This window comes from Acanthaster planci, linkage group LG10 (genome assembly GCF_054643075.1).
Source record: "Acanthaster planci isolate LZ-2023a linkage group LG10, COTS_SCS, whole genome shotgun sequence".
NCBI lineage: Eukaryota > Metazoa > Echinodermata > Asteroidea > Valvatida > Acanthasteridae > Acanthaster > Acanthaster planci.
The window spans coordinates 2,653,734-2,671,196 of NC_141786.1; the positions used below are offsets into that span (position 1 = coordinate 2,653,734).

General features: G+C 39.8%; 1 protein-coding gene across 3 annotated transcripts; it reads left to right on the forward strand.

The window, feature by feature from the left end:
- The first annotated feature begins 1,139 nt into the window (after positions 1-1,139).
- Positions 1,140-14,528, forward strand: LOC110984342 (uncharacterized). Of its 3 annotated transcripts, XM_022244453.2 has the most exons (13): positions 1,140-1,293; positions 1,442-1,526; positions 2,468-2,518; positions 4,166-4,216; positions 5,667-5,717; positions 6,772-6,831; positions 9,642-9,659; positions 10,484-10,501; positions 11,316-11,333; positions 12,137-12,154; positions 13,001-13,030; positions 13,338-13,451; positions 13,972-14,528. In XM_022244453.2, exons 2-12 carry the CDS (start codon positions 1,457-1,459, stop codon positions 13,445-13,447), a joined length of 495 nt encoding a protein of 164 aa, XP_022100145.2. In that variant the 5' UTR covers positions 1,140-1,293; positions 1,442-1,456; the 3' UTR covers positions 13,448-13,451; positions 13,972-14,528. The 3 variants fall into 3 exon arrangements, with proteins under 3 accessions (XP_022100145.2, XP_022100146.2, XP_022100147.2); XM_022244454.2 differs by lacking the exon at positions 12,137-12,154; XM_022244455.2 differs by lacking the exon at positions 5,667-5,717.
- Positions 14,529-17,463: the final 2,935 nt, after the last annotated feature.

Sequence of the window (17,463 nt, forward strand, 5' to 3'; positions counted from 1 at the left end):
AAGAAAATTAAAAATAAGATAAAACATAACAATACCACCACCCCCCCAAAAAAAACCTGATACAATACCGATGGACACATTGCATGTCCAGCAGCTTTGAAACGACGAAGAGATTAATCACCAGGCTCAAATAATGACGAAATAAAACACGTGTCGAAATCTTAGCCCGAACACCCTTCCCACAAACCTTGCCCACAAAAATCCCCACCGAACACCGCCAGCCAGCAAACAACTCCTGAGACTGTTTCAGGGTCCGGGGATGTCAGGGTTTAGTTCCAAACAGCCGTCGTTTACATTCAGCTCCGGGCTGAGAAAACGATAGCGATGAACTACTAACCATATCACTGATCAGCAGTGGTCAGGATAGCTAAACAAAAATGTATCGAGTTTGTACATAATATGAACGAGACTTCCCTGGATTATCTGGTTGGTCAGACTTGGTGTTGTCTACGTCTCGTGATGATTCACAGATTAACTGTACAGGCTCACAATCTATAGTGGGTTGTGCGAGGACTACTCTCCGCTGTATCGGCTGTATAACTTTCTATTTAATAGAAGTTGTACCTCCATTACAGCCCAGCGGCTTAAGTATTCTGGAACAGAACCTGAATCGTTCTTAAGAAAAAAATACAACCACGTGCACGCATTACCTGATTTCAAATTTTAACATAGCCTAGTCTACACATAGTCTACCATGTGCATTCTGTGTACACCCCCCCCCCCGATCGAAGCTTTACTTGTCGTTATGGGGTTACATTTAATGCAGTGCAGTTTCAAGGAATTACTATCCAAAATTGAGCGGTAGCAGTCACCTGTGAAGTGAACACCTATATTTTTCACAAAAATGCTGCAGTCTCTAAGAGATTTAACATGTGATTACAAGAAAAACTAGCCAGTTTCCTTTCCTTGCTGGTGTAAAATTTGTCAATTGTTTATTTCGTTTCATGCCTCTACAAATACCGCGCCTACAGTCAAAAGGTTTCCAAACGATGTGGAAGTTCGGTGGAAGAAAAACATATGTTTGCATTTCGACAACTGAACTTCTGACCTGTAATGTGAGATAAATTGTAACTGGAACTGCCATGCCCCCGTATAATTAGATTCCTTATTTGTGATGAACCCCTATTGGTTGAGCGACAAGTCACTGAAAGCACCCATCATCAACAATGCTCATCTGTGCCTATATAAAGAGCCTATCACGTCTATTCGGAGCAATTCTGAGACGATCATCTTGCTGCTAAACACAAGACAAGACTTGGAGAACATTGGAAGTCTTCTGATTAAGCCGATATAGTAAGTTAATTGGTAATGGAGTGCAGTTTCCACATTTGACTTTTAATTAAAAAAGAACTATTTTCATGAGATGCCTTTGACTATTTTCACGCTGGTGACAGGTTTCACTTATTGACTTGTTCATTCATTTTATGATCTTTACTCTCAGGCGCGGTGGTTCAACATGGCATCACTTCCTATTTGGGTCCTTGTGGTGTGCTTGGGCCTGGTGTATTCTGCATCAGGCGATTTAGGTAAGGTTTTGTACTACACTCTTTTGACTTAACTGTAGGGCTGAAGCACTCCCTGACTAGCCTTATTAACTCAAAAAGAGACGGTTTGGGGGTGGTCACCCCAGAAAAACTATCGAAAAAGTATACTTCTTGGCCTGGTGAACTCTAAATAAACAGCATTGGGGGAATCAAATCACGTAATTCTGTCAGTTTTCAAATAATAGAGTCTGAAAGATGACCCCTAATGACGCTCTTCCGGAACCCTAGGATAGGACAAAAACAACAGGCAAAAATGTTAGAATTTCTAACTTTTTCGTTCTACAGTTACTTCTTAAGAAGCTCTGCTCGTAAAAAGTCATTTTGTAAAATATTTGCTAGGATATCAATTTATGGAAACTGAAAAATTACCTCACCTAAAAGAAATATCATGCCAAAAATTGACCTATCACTTCCAAAAATAAAATACATGAAGAACAGTGGAATTAGGTAGTCACGTATATGCACATGAACAGTTATGGAATTATACTTCATGATCATAGACTTTTAGAAAAAGCCAAAATAAAATCAGACCAAAATATCTGAAGGATTTTATCATTTATAAGGAAATAAATGTACACCAATAACCTGCTTTAACGAAAGATTTTAATGTATCATCTAACCTTTGATGACAAGAACTGCGTCAGGTCAATTTATCTGAATCTGCAGTCCGTCGTCTGCAGGTAGGTAAATATTTGCAAAGTTGTACAATCTCGTTTCCAATTAAGCACGGAGAATAAGAACAAACGTTTCCAGGTGATTTTTCTATTTTTAGTTAGGTGTCATTCTTCCAAAAATTATCGAACGTGATACAACAGCCCCATGCATGCACAAAAGTACAGGGTGTTTGGGGTAAACCTGTTTCGGAAAATGGGCGTTGATGGGTGTGTACGTTTGAAAAGTAACTCCGGTTCATTGCCACACAGATAAAACCGGAATTGAAGGTCAGTTGGACCAGGAAGAAACCCGTCAGTTAGGTAAGTTTATATGTTTGCTTTCTATTTTGTAAGCAGTTACTGGTTTTGCAATAAAGTGACCCCAAAAAAGCATCCATTGATCACGAGTAAATGGGGGATAGAAAGAGGGCAAATTGATCTATCAGAGCAGTGGTGTACCTATGGGGACGCCTGGGGAACGGCACCTCTTAAGGCCTTTACCTCTGCCTCGGTCTCAAAACGAAAAAAGGAAAAATGATTTGGGGAAAGTCTGTATTGGTCAGTGTTTGAACTGTGACTGAACCTAATGATAAGTACCTCTGCAGAAAATGAGACTTCCTAATATCTCTATTAGGAATAGAGATATCTCTATTAGGAATAGAGATATCTGTATTAGGAATAGAGATATCTGTATTAGGAATAGAGATATCTGTATTAGGAATAGAGATGTCTGTATTAGGAATAGAGATGTCTGTATTAGGAATAGAGATATCTGTATTAGGAATAGAGATATCTGTATTAGGAATAGAGATGTCTGTATTAGGAATAGAGATGTCTGTATTAGGAATAGAGATGTCTGTATTAGGAATAGAGATGTCTGTATTAGGAATAGAGATGTCTGTATTAGGAATAGAGATGTCTGTATGAGGAATAGAGATATCTCTATTATGAATAGAGATATCTGTATTATTAATAGAGATATCTCTATTAAGAATGGAGATATCTGTATACGCAGATTAAGTGTTAACTTTGCACGACACAGAAAATCCTGTTTGGGTGCTTTCACTTGATTATTTCTGTCAGGTGTTGAGTGAAACTATTCTGTGGCAAAGAAAGATTTGGCGAACGGGGCTCGAACACTTGTTTGTGAAAAGGACAGCACCGTATACTAGCCTGGCAAAACGGGTTCAGAATGTGCTCAACCATCTTACAGCCAGGTCCATTGTGGAATCCTCCCCAACAAACCATGCGGCTGTACTTTCTAAATCGGAAAGATTAAAATTAGGGACAAGACGTTTTAGAGTGAAAAATCACTCTGAATTTAGACTGAAAAAGGCTGAAAAAAGCCCCTATCAGTGGAAGCTCGAGTGAAATTTCAATCTTCTGGAGTGAAGAAATTTTACTCCAATTCGTCTGTTCCTTAATTTCTATGGGAGGGATTGAATTTTCACTCGGATAGAATGCACTTTAACTCTTTGCAATTTAGAGAGTACTAAGCTTGATGGTTTCAAGACTTGCTAAGCACTCATTATCGGTAAAGATGTTACTTTTAAACTCAATCTTGCAATCGATTTATTGTTGTATGCAAAGCCGTTAGGGGTTCAAGGCTAGGGGCGTGCTTGGCGCCGTACATCAATCCGGCAGCGGATTGTTTTGGGGTAACCTGTAGCGGAAAATGGACGTTGATGGATGTGTCTTTTGAAAAGAGTGTCACAATCACCGTAAGATCTTAATTACTAAAGAAAAAGCACCCAAGAGCTCGGTTCTTGAAAAACAGGACACTCGGCTATAATATATATCATTACAATGGTTGCAGGGGTGAAGTCTCATGAAATATACGTAGGAAACGACACAACAAACTTCGTTTGCTGTTGTTTCGAAAATGGAGTCCGAGAATGTTCCTTTAGGTAGAAACATGTTCCGTAATAAGTGCATGCAGGACAGTAAGTCTGGTTCATTGCTACACAGGTGAAATCGGAATGGAAGGTCAGTTGGGTGACAACGAAATCCGTCAATTAGGTAAGTTCATCTGTTTGCTTTCTATTTTGTAAGCAGTCGGTGGTTTTGCAATAAAGTGAACCCAAAAGGCACCCACTGTTCACGAGAAAATGGGGGGGGGGAACAGAAAGAAGGCAAATTGAGGCCTGGGGAACGGAGCCTCTTAAGGTTTTAACCTCGGTCTCAAAAATTTGAAAACGGTACAAATAATTTGGAGAAAGTCTGTATTGGTCAGTGTTGTCACTGTGACTAAACCTAATGATAAGTACCCCTGCAGAAAATGAGACTTCCAAGCGCTCTGCGAAATGTAGCTCAATGAGGCCTAAGCTTCCGTGTTGGACTCCTTTTGCTTTCCGATAAGAAGCCTTAATAAATTCCGCAATGTAGCCCGATACCTCCCAGAAAAGCCAGAAAAAGGTAGCGGGAAAAATGTTAACAGTTTTGTCTTCTTCCCCCAAACAAGTTTTGCCTCTGAAATTTAGTGTTATATCCATCATGGTGACTGATCGGATTTGCATTTTTTCTCTCAGATAATAATCAGCACGGTTTTCATTATTTCTGCATTCATATCCTGCTCCAGCAGTTTTTCACCGTAGAGTTGACAGCTGTGTATCAAAAGTGTCTTAAGCCCACTCAATGCACATTCTCCAAACTGATCTTCAGACATGTTCCATTGTTTGGCTGAAAATTTTTGTTGCCCTCGTTAGACAGACCAAACAATTTGGAAATGCTGGTCTCTTTTAACTACTAGTTATATATTATATTGTGCACGTGTAATGAATGACGCGTGGTCTGTCCTTGGCTTGATTTGTTTAAAACTTAGCATGCACATAAATGCCCCCATCGGCTTTAAAATCGTTACGGTACTTTTTAAATCAAAGCCGGACACTCGGTGACAATAGAGGGATCCCAATACGACGCTTTTAGCGTCGATCTGCGCACTTCCGCGTTTGAAAACGAGGCTGTATGTGTCACCTTCAATTAATACGATCAGAAATACATACAGGCATGTTAAAATCAGACTTTTCAGGCTGAAATTTTCGTGGAACAGTCTTTCAGGATGACTCGACACGTAAAATCAAAAGAAAAAAATGACGACAATATTGACCGCGAAACGTACCTGCGATGGTCGTGTATCTTGTGCAGTGGGCGTGGTTTAAATTGAAGTGGCATCACACTTACGAACCGGATACTCCATGTACTGTGTGGACTCCGCGGGCGCGCTCGAGTAAGGTCAACACAGAAAGCTTCGTTTTTTGGTTTAGATATGTGCAGACGGCGCTAAAGTGAAATAACTCTATGTACAACATGACAATGGTTGCATTTTTCATGAAACTTCAGTCTCATGAAATATACACAACAAACCTCGTTTGCAATTGTTTCCAAAATGGAGTCCTAGAGTGTTCCTTTGGGTAGAAACATGTTCCATAACCGGTGGATATATGACAGTTAATGGTTCATTGCTACACAGATGAAATTGGAATGGAAGGTCAGTTAGGCGGCGAAAAAACCCGTCAATTAGGTAAGTTCATATGTTCGCTTTCTGTTTTTTAAACAGTTTTTATTTTTGCGATAAAGTGACCCAAAAAGACACCCATTGAGTACGAATAAATGGGGGAGGCAACAGAAAAAAGGCAAATTGATCAATCCGAGACGTGGTGTACCTACGGGGAGGCCTAGGGTGCCCCTCTTGAGGCCTTTACCTCTGTCTCGGGCTTACTAATGAGAAAATGTAAAACCTATTTGGAGGTACTCTGTCTTGGTCAGTGTTTTAACTGTGATTAAACCTAATGATAGGTACCCCTGCAGAAAATGAGCCTTCCAAGCGCTCTGTAAAATGTAGCTCAATGAGGACAAAGCTTCCGTGTTAGACTCATTTTGCTTTCTGACAAGAAATTTCGTAATAAATTCCGCAATGTAGTCCGAAACCCCCAAGAAACGCCAGAAAAGGTAGCGGGAAAATGTTAACAAAAAGAAGTTTGGCCCCCTGAGATTTGGTTTTGGACTTCTCGTAATGACTGATCGGATGCATTGTTTCTCATAGGAAATACTCAGCAGAGTTTTCGTTTCTTTATACGATCATATCTCGCTTGAGTAATTTTTCTCAACGCAAAGTTGGCAGTGGCATTCCAAAAGTGTCCTCATTATAGATCTTCCGGAACTGACCTTCAAAATAGTTACAAATAAAAAACATGTATCGTTCCTTTCGCCAGACAGACTGAAAGGAATCTCGAAATGCTGGTATACATAAATACCTGGGAAATTTTCACATTCATATTAGTTAATGCGTCACATAACGGCTTATTGATATCAGTGCCGATAATGCCAACTGCAGTTTGATTATGTCATCTGCGTAAACAAGGGGCCCCTGAACCCAAACAAAGCGTGAAACGGTTTTTGGAAGCAAGGGAACCCGATGCTTCCCTGAAAGTAGACTGGCCAGGCGAAGAGTCTCAGCGCTTTGCGAAAATCCTTTCAGGGTTGTTTCAAAGGTCAAGTGCCACAATGTGCGTTCTCATTGTAGAAGACGTACTTCAGTCAATATTTATCGGTAATCAAGGTTCATTTTTATACAGACAACGTCCGCGGAAGAAGATTATTTAGAAGGAGCAGCAGGAGAAGTGGAAGCAGAAGTCGTAAGTTGTCTTTCCACTCAATTTTATGAAGAGTTGCTGGTTTTACGGTATTTCGAGGGAGAACAAGAAATGGGGGCAGATGTTTCGGTCTATCTAGGGGAGGCACTGAAAAATACGTTTCTTTGTGCTCTAAAAGTGTCATAAATCTGCTTATTCAGATTATTTCAACCCAGTCTTCAGAATAGTTGCAATTGTCTGGCTAAAAAACGTGTTTTGTTGCCCTCACTAGCACTGGTGTAACTAGGGCTGTTATGTCCCGGGTAACAAGGGGTGAACACGTTTTGTTTCAAGGGGGCACCAAATACAACGACACGCAGCAAAGGTTGTTCATGGATTTCAAATGGGGGCATCCAGGGGGCACAGGCATTCGCTGGGCTGGGGTAGCACATCCCCCCTAGTTACGCCACTGCTCACTAGACATACCTGACAATTATAAACACCCAGTACAGTTTCACTGTACCTGTATGTTGACAATGTGCTACGTGGCAGCTAATACAGGCATTTCACAATTGGGCGCCTCAAAGAGTTTGCAACGCGTTGGCCAATCGCAACGCGCGAAATTTGTCGAGCATTTCTAAACGCGCATTGGGTTGACACATTTCGCGCAATGTGATTGGCCAACGCGTTGCAGACTCTTGGAGGCGCACAATTGTTAAATGCCCGTATTAACATTTGGCAATACCCATTTTATGATGCCTTCTGCGTCGACAAGGGACCCTAGAATCTGGACCATGGAACGTTCACTTATGCGTAATTTCATAAACGCTGTTTTTCGTTTTTTTTAATGAGCATTACCTTTTTCTTTCAAAGAAGGTCGACCCCCCCCCAAAAAAAAGTGGGTGGATTTAAGACAATTGCACAAAAAATATCAGGGCACGGTTTAACTTATATTTTAAACTGTCACATATGGACTATTAGATTTATGCATATTGATTAAGAAAGTTAGAATGTTGCAGTGATTATCTTCCGTTTTTGCCATGACTTCAAGTCTTCAACCAAACACTGTAGTCTGCCCAGAGACAATGCTTCTGACAAGCCAAAAAAAAACCACCCAAACAAACAAAAAACAAAAACAAAGAAAATAACACTGAAGAAAACCAAAACGGACATGTCAAAAGCCCTTTGTGCAGTCAATGGCGACTAGATGCCAGCTTTCTGACAAGCCGTCGTAAAGAAACTCACATTGTTAATCCTGGTTGCCATATCGACGTACAGAGACGCCGCAGAAAGCATCGCCGATGACTTCCCATCAAACGAAATCAGTTGGAAACACTTTATCGCAACTCACGCAAATAGAGACAGCGATTGTCGGCAGAGTTGAATTGTCTGTGTCAAGTTACAAGAAAAGGCCTATACAGGCACGCTGGCTTGATGCATTTCTTGCATAGTAGGGCTCATTTCGCTAATATATCCGTCCTAGTAAGGTCAATCCATAACTAACTTGCTGACCATAAAGAAAATGTCTCGAACTTGAGTATCAATTTGCCTTCAAGGGGTAGTATAACTACGTGACTAAGCATTTTAAGTGGAAATTTCCTGGGTTTCAATCACCATTTTTGTTTAGCTTTTGTGATGGGATGTTGTCACGCAACGTCTCAAACGGGACATCTGCAAATTGTCGTCTTCCACGCCATATGCGTTCGTTATAATCATATGGAAACCAGGCTTTAGTCCCAGACTAGTTTACTGGACTCCCTCTGTGTCCTTTCCTTAGCCCTACGCCCATCCTCCTTCCCCCAATACCCGGGCAATTCGTAAAATAGCTTTCTGAGCCCCACATTTCCCATGCAGCTTTATTCACCTAAGTTTGTGATCAATCCACCGTTTCGGCAATTCCCTTCCCCGGCGTTTTTGCTTGTGAAATTATCGTCTCTTTTGGTCTTGCCAATGTTGCTACACCAACAGTCGTCAATACACTGATTCACATCACATTTGTTGATTGTGAAAAATGCGCAGCACGCAGGTGCAGTTTGAAAATCACCCTCGAATGCAAGAAGTAATGTGTGCGCTGTTCATTACTGTTCTCCAAGCGCACCAAACACTTGTTTTCTGCGAGTGGTTTACTGAGCCGAGGAATTTCCCTGTGCTGTGCAGATACTCCACAGTATCTGGGTGTAAGGCCCCATGTCGCATCATGGGGCCTTACAAACCCCACTAGACGATTTTAATTCAATGGCAACAAACACTGTTTTTATTTGCCTGAATGTGACCCGGTTCCAGAAACTTTGGGTGGGAAACATGTGCCAAAAAATGTTCTTTGCACGTGATTTCTACTAATCTAAGAAAAAAGCCACCTGAAAAAAATTGGCGTTTGTAAAACATTTGCTAGCGTATTTGTGGAAATAGCTTTTGCAATACCAGAAAGAGAAATATACTGCCCAAAACCGCCCTCTCAGTTCCAAAAATTTGAAATACATCTAAAGTGTCAATCTTGAATATTTTGTTCTCGTATAGGTAGATGAAAAGTTACACATTTTTGGGGGTAAACATTTGGTTAACTCTGAAATGTAAACATATCAAGCTATTTTATGCATTGTACGGTATACAACGAAATTAACTTGAAGGAATAAACTGAATTATTTTACAAAGGATTCTAAAGTTTTTTATCTGACGTTTGCTGATAAGAACTGCGTCAGGTCAAGTTGTCTGATTATGCAACCCATCGACTGCAGAGAAGTAAATCCTTGCAACGCTGAACAATCTCGATTCTATTGAAACAAATGAAGGGCGAAAACTGCACGAACAATGTAACTTGCATTGCCGAAAATTGAAGGTCGTTAATGAAATGCGTTTTTTTTACCCATCTCCAGGTCGCCGACGCACATCCGGTATGTATCACTTGTAGAATTCTGACAAGATCCCTTTTGGGGGGTGATTTCAGCTAGGAATAATTCTGGTAAAAATTATCGAACGTGATAGGACAGCGTCATGTAAAACCCCCATTGGCGGACCATGCTAAGGGTCAGGAATCTTGCTGCGTGATCTTTTGTTTTCCGGCTTGATGGTTGGAATGTCAATACTTGCTTAAAAAAACAAACCTACCATCAACTTAATAAAGTTGTTCAGTGACGCTGCAAAGTAAAAGCTGAAACCAAAAATTAAAGTTCAAAGATCATTTTGTTTCCTTGAAAACAAATCACCTATAAAATAACCCCCGAAGATAATGGCCTTTGTAAAATTATTGCTAGCATACAAGTTGATAGAAACTTGCCTGACCTGAAGGAGAAATATCCTGCCAAAACCTGAAATCTAACTTTGGAAAATCTAAAATACATGAAGATTTGGGCAATTAGCTGGCCTTGTCAGCAGATGAAAAGTTTCAAACTATTTTCTTCTTAGTCTTTCTTTCAGAAGTTGCATAAAAACAGAACAAAATATTTTATGCATTGTACAATTTACAAAGGAAATGAATTGCAATGTATACTCTTCATTTAAGAAATATTCCAAAGTTTGATCTAACCTTTGCGGATAAGAACTGCTTCAGGTCAAATCGAGTGAATCTTGAACCCATCAGTTAGAGAGAGGTAAATCTTTGCAACTATGTACATCTCATTTTTAAATGCAAATCAAGTGGGAAAAGTGCATAACAATAAGACCTATATTGCCGAATGTTGAAGTTTGTCAATGAAATGCGTTTTTTCTCCGGCTGCAGGTGGCAGTGGCAAGCCCGGTAAGTATCATTCTGGTAGAATTTTGACACGATTGCTTTTTGGGATGATATCAGCTGGGGATATTTCGGGGGAAAATGCAACATGGTAGGACAGCGTCGTGTAAAACCCCATAGGCAGGCCATGTGAGGGGTCAGGAATCTTGCTGCGTGATCTTTTGTTTTCCGGCTTGATGGTTGGAATGTCAATACTTGCTTAAAGAAACAAACCTACCATCAACTTAATAAAGTTGTTCAGTGACTCTGTGCGTTAAACGTTAAACTAAAAACTAAAGATCGAAAATGATTTGGTTTCCTTGAAAAAAAACCCACCCAAGATAAGGGCCTTTGTAAAATGATTGCTGGCACATTAGTTGAAAGAAACTTCAGAATTGCCTGACCTTAAGGAGGAATATTCTACCAAAACCTGAACTCCCACTTTGGATAATTTAAAATACATAAACAATTGTGCAATTTGCTGGTCTTGTCTGCAAATGAAAAGTTTCAATTTTTTTTTTCTTTTAGTCTTTCGGTTAGAAGTAATATAAAAACACAACGAAATATTTAGAGCATTTTACAATTTGCAAAGGAACTGCAATGTATACTCTTCATTAAGAAATATTCCGAAGTCTGATCTAACCTTTGCTGATAAGAACTGCTTCAGGTCAAATCGAGTGAATCTTGAACCCATCAGTTAGAGAGAGGTAAATCTTTGCAACTATATAAAATCTCGTTTTAAACTCCAAATCCAGCGAAAAAAGTATAGAGCAATATAAAGACCTATATTGCCGAATGTTGAAGTTTGTTAATGAACTGCGTTTTTTTTCTCCGCCTGCAGGTGGCAGTGGCAAACCCGGTAAGTATCATTCTGGTAGAATTTTGACACGATTGCTTTTTGGGATGATTTCAGCTGGGGATATTTCGGGAAAAATGCAACATGGTAGGACAGCGTCGTGTAAAATCCCATGGGCAGGCCCTGTGAGGGGTCAGGAATCTTGCTGCGTGATCTTTTATTTTCCGGCTTGATGGTTGGAATGTCAATACTTGCTTAAAGAAATAAACTTACCATCAACTTAATAAAGTTGTTCACTGACTCTGTACGTTAAACGTTAAACCAAAAACTAAAGATCAAAAATGATTTGGTTTCCTTGAAATAATAAATGTCCCCAACGATAATGGTTTTATACAAAAATTTCTAGCATATTAGTTGATAAAAATTTAAGAATTGCCTGAACTGAAGGAGAAATATCCTACCAAAACCTGAACTCTCAATTCGGACAATCTAAAATACATGAAGATTTGGGCAATTAGCTGGTCTTGTCAGCAGATGAAAAGTTTCAAGCTATTTATTTTTTTAGTCTCTCGGTTAGAAGTAACATAAAAACAGATTTTACAATTTACAAAGGAAATGAACTGCAACGAATACTTTTCATTTACGAAATATTCCAAAGTTTGATCTAACCTTTGCTGATACGAACTGCTTCAGGTCAAATCGAGTGAATCTTGAACCCATCAGGTAGAGAGACGTAAATCTTAGCAACAATGTACAATCTCATTTTTTATTGCAAATCAAGTGGAAAAAGTGTATAGCAATATAAAGACCTATATTGCCGAATGTTGAAGTTTGTTAATGAAATGCGTTTTTTTTTCTGCCTCCAGGTAGCGGTGGCAAACCTGGTAAGTATCACACTGGTAGAATTTTGACACGATTCATTTTGAGGGTAATTTGAGCTAGAAATGATTTTGGCAAAAATTATTCAACGTGGTAGGACAGCTTGTGTAAAATCCCCGTGGACAGGCCATGCGAGGGTTAGGAGTCTTGCTGTGTGATCTTTTGTTTTCCAGCTTTTTTTATAGAATGTCAAAACATGCTTCATGAAAAACTCACCATCATCTTGATAAAGTTGTTCAGTGACTCTGGAAGTTAAACATTTAACCAAACACTTTCGTTCGAATATTATTTCGTTTCTTTAAAATAAAAAAGATCGAGCAAGATATTGGTCTTTATTAAGTAATTGCTAGCATAAAAGTTGAGAGAAACTTAAGAATTGCCTGACTTCTAAAACGATCACTCAAGATTCTGGCCTTTGTAAAAAAAAATTGCTAGCATATTAGTTGATAGAAACTTACGAAATGCCTAAGAATATCCATGATACATGTATAAATACATGTGCAATTGATGTCTTTTAGGCGGATGAAGAGTTACAAATTATTTCATTTTAGTGTTTTGGTTAGAGCGAAAATACAAACAGATCAAAATATTTTTAGTATTTTACAATTAAGGATATGAATTGCAAGTAATAATGTGCGTTTCTGAAAGTTTGACGGAACCTTTGTTGATAGGAACTCAAGTCAAGTCAACTTGACTGAATCTAGAGCCAATTTATTGAAGAGCAGTAAATTTTTGCAACGTTGAACACTTTCGTTTTCACTGAAGCGAATGAATATTTAAAAGGGCATTAACTATGAGATTCATTTAACCGAATGTTTCATTTCGTGAACGCTTTTTTAACCCACCTCCAGGTACCGGTGGCGGCCCCAATATAGATATCAGTAAGTATGGAGATTTTATCGGCATATTCGAATAAAAGAACATGACGAATTACTATATTCTCCATCGAGAAAAAGGCCTATTTTTTATGATGGGTAAAATGATGATATAGCTTTGTAATTGTGACTTCAGATATGACCCTTGGGCGAACCTCATGTTTCGACTTGATGTCCTTTGAATAATGTGGTCTCAGACCACGGGCGTGCTACAGCTTCCAAAAGTCAACGTTTTCAATCCTATCATTGTCCACTCTGTCTGTTTAGTTGATGCTGGCTAAATGACTAACCGTTGAAATGGCTTCTTTTTTAGCCCTTCCTGATCTGGAGTGTATTCCAGCCACCGGCGTCGGATGTTTTCCCCCTGACACTTGTAATATCCTTGGTCGCTGTGTTCCTGCTGAGTATGAGGATGGATATTAGTGATGTGAGTTACTTCAGAAAGTCCTTCCGCCTTCCAAACGTAGAACACCATGACTAAGATATTCTAGGGAACGAGCAAATGAAGCCGTGATTGGAAGCATGCTTCCTTGAGTTGGAAACAGCAAATTGGCAATGTGAAGCAATTTTGGGGGGAAAAACACTCTATCCAGAATTCTGTAATTGGTTCTGAGTACACAGGCAGACCAATGTTTGACAAACTAAGCAAAGCAATATTAATATACCGATTTCTCGTTGATTTGGCCAAAAACAATGTTCATTTTGTGTACTCTCAGTTTAAATCCACCGTCTCCATTTTCTTGATTAAAATTTTATAAGAACATTTAATGCACTCTCAAGGAGAATAATCAGTGATCATAATATTAAAGAACTCCCTATCTATTGATCTCTGGTCATTATTTCCGGTAATGTTTCCAAGGGGACGGTTTAGGTATAATGTGATAATTTTAACGTTGTAAAATTTTCTAAATCGGAGTATCCATACTTATTGCTGTTTATATTTACAGAACTTAACGTGCGTGTTGGCGCCTGGCGTAGCGACTCCGGATCAATCGGTTGTTTTCAATTTCCTGCATGTTCCAAACAAAATATTTATTTGAAAAGTCGTACCAAGACATTATATAGCTATAGGTGATGGGAGATTGACATATATTATATGATTCGTGAAATAGAGAAGACAACGTGAAATACGGAATATCAAGAAAAAATATTTTACCTGTGTAACACTCTTCTATGTCTTAAAATATTTGAGCACAATTCTACCAGCGCCTTCTTCCTCTCTATTATCCATTGCAAGTAGCAAGTAGGTGTCCAGATATGAATATACCTTATATGTCAAGCATATACGAACGATTGTTTTGAATAAAGGTATTTTTAATCAAGACTGTTACCAAAAATTAACCTTTTTAAACATTGTGAGCTTGAACTAACATCAGCTATGAATTAATCTTGAGCTTTTTGGGTGTTATTTGTCTGCAAAATATTTTTGAAGCATAGTATGAAAAACAAGCTTTATTTGAGTTTGGCTGATGGGCTTCAAAGTAAAAGGACTGAGCAAAGAAAATGTTTTTAAATTCTTGAATCTTCTGTTTCATGTTGTTGTTGCTGAAGGTATTGGTAATGCAGACGAGCAAATAGCGTCTTGGGAGAAAAAACGTTTCATATCCAAAGTCTCACCACCGTAATCCACCCATACGAAATTGCACAACATGATTTAAAAAAAAATAGAGAGGGGGCGAAGATGGGACTTACAATCAATGTTTCATTGTTTAGTAATTGCTTAGCATGAGCCGGACGGGTTGCCAATGGCCACAAAATCGTTGTATGAATACCAATGGAATGTTTTTCAGATGCCGCTGTCGTGCATTATTTTTCAGGAGGTGAGCCATTAGGGGTTTTCAGAGTAACTCTTTGCAGGAACTTTAACACCAATGTAGCGAAAATCAAACATATTGTTACTGCGCAGCCATTTTCCCAAGGCGAGTCAGCCAAAAGTGTCCACTTTTTACACTGCAGTTCTCGATGGTCAAAGGCTGGTTCAAGACTTTTCCAGTGGCCATAATAACCAAACCTTGAGTCTGATTGAGTGTGAGTATTTTACATGCATTCTGAGTTTAACTAATGACTATGAAATGCATGCCGTAAAGTTGCCTCGCTTTGAACCTCGTCTGGATACAAGATTCAATGACTCTGACTCTTTTCGCAGACTCAAGGGTCCGGTTTTTTCCCAATGTTAACGTGACCAGATCCCGAGGAATTCCTCCAGTTTCCAAAAAACCAAAATATTTCGAACTCGTCTCGTCCACATTCGGATAGCATCGTTGATGTTCGGGTATTTCCAGCAGTGTATTTGTACTAATACTGAGACTGGTGATGGTTGGAAGAGTCACAATCGGGCCAGGGTGAACCAATCGGCGCGGGGATAATCCCGATTGAAGTGATTTGATTGGCGAACTACGTATAGAATGCACTTATCTGATTAGGAGTTTAGACGGAGAGGACTGTGGATTTTCGGACTAACGTACTGGTGTGCCAGCTGAGGGCCTCTTTTAAGGCTGAACATTCACACCTGGGGACTTACCAATTCTCTAAGACATTCCTTCTAGTCGGCTTTACAGACACACGTTGTACAACTACGTGCATTTTATCGTAAAGGTTATCTAAACACCTAGTGCAATGTCGACACAGTATGCCAGATGCGATATTTACTCCCACCCAAAAAAAACATATGCAGCAAGGTATGAGACGGAGAGAACCCCCCCCCCCCGCTTTGTGTTGGTCATTGTCTCGCAGGAATCTAAGGAATTCCTTTCAGACATCTTGGGGGATGTGTTAAGTAACAATAGTCTGGAGCGTGTATAGGGATTGGACATGTTGGGGGGGGGGGTACCCCTCGGTCTCACTTCTTGCTGGGTATAAAAAAAAGTTGCACAATATCACACCTTTTTCCCACTTCTCCCTACAGGATGTTTTATTTTGATTGTGGGCCATATGCAACACAATGTTGCTCCCTTTTTCGCATTTTAGTGAAATTGCTTGCATGTTTTCAAAGTGATCACTAACGTTAACAGCCTGTATGCACATCGAAACATAAGACCCACTCAGGGTTTTCCTGGAGATGTTTCGTCGTGATCTATTTAATACCTGACCTCAGAATTTCATCAAGAGTGGTCACCGAACCTTTGATCAGGTAACCAAAACCAAGCCAACCATATGATGCAAGATATGGGGTGGAGAGAACCCCCCCCCCGGCGGCTTTGTGTTGGTCATCATTGTTTGATCGGAATCTCAGGAATTCTTTACAGACTTTTAGGGGGGCTTAGGTAACAATAGTCTAGAGTGCGTATAGGGAATGGGCATGTGGGGGGTACCCATCGGCCCCATATCGTGCACGGTATCAAGCCAAGTGAGCACTCCCCTACAGCATGGCTCTTTTCAATATACCCAGCAAGAAATGAGACCGAGGGGTACCCCCCCAACATGTCCAATCCCTATACACATTCCAGATTATTGTTACTTAACACATCCCCCCCCCAACATGTCTGAAAGGAATTCCCCAGATTCAGCAGGGGGGGTTCTCTCTGTCTCATACCTTGATGCATATGCTTTTCAACGAATGAGGGGGTGTTTCTGCTCTAGACGGATTCCAGAACTGTGAAATCCCCTCCCCAGAGATGCCGCCTCCATCGGCCAGGAACGAGTACGGGTGATGCAACGTAGGTGCAACGTCTATGTCTGAGGAAACCAAGGCAATCTTCATTGCAGAGGTTGCATCTGTGAATGGTCCCAGCCTTTTGTGAGATATCCCCTTTCCTGCATGATCGGTCGCAGGATGACTTTGTATAATATTGCGATGAGGATTAGGATTCCTCTGGCCTAATCTAGGTTGGAGGGGTCAAGTTTACAACCAACTGGGGTCTCAATTCTAGCCTTAACTTAAGGTTCCTCCTTTTTCCAGAGATCAGTACATGTACCCATTGTTCGGCATGCATAAGGGTTATCCACCACAAACACATGGCAAGGGTCCTCCTCGTTTACTCAGTTTTCTCCAAATGAAGCAATCTACCTTCGGAATTTGCATCTTGGCATGAATAGAAAAAAGCCCTGTTTTAGTTTGTTATTGTCGAGCTTTGAAGACAAATGACACTGCAATCGATTTGGATGCTTTCGTATTTATTTGAACAGATAAAAATCGGAGAAAACAAGTGCACACGTTTTCCTTAGAGCGCTCTTTAGTTTTCTTTGCCCTCCTATCAACGATACTTAACAACAGATATCCAAATATTAACCTTGCACAGTAAAAGATGTCACACACACTTTCATAAACAACCAAGTACTCAACCACCGTAAGCTAACATATTTATTCAATTTGTCTTATCCAATCAGTGGTCATAGAAAGGGTAAACAAATTATGTCAATTATGATATGACAGTAAATCTATTCATCGGTATTCTTTGATGACATTGATGACTCAATCCTTCGGAAACCCACATTTAACA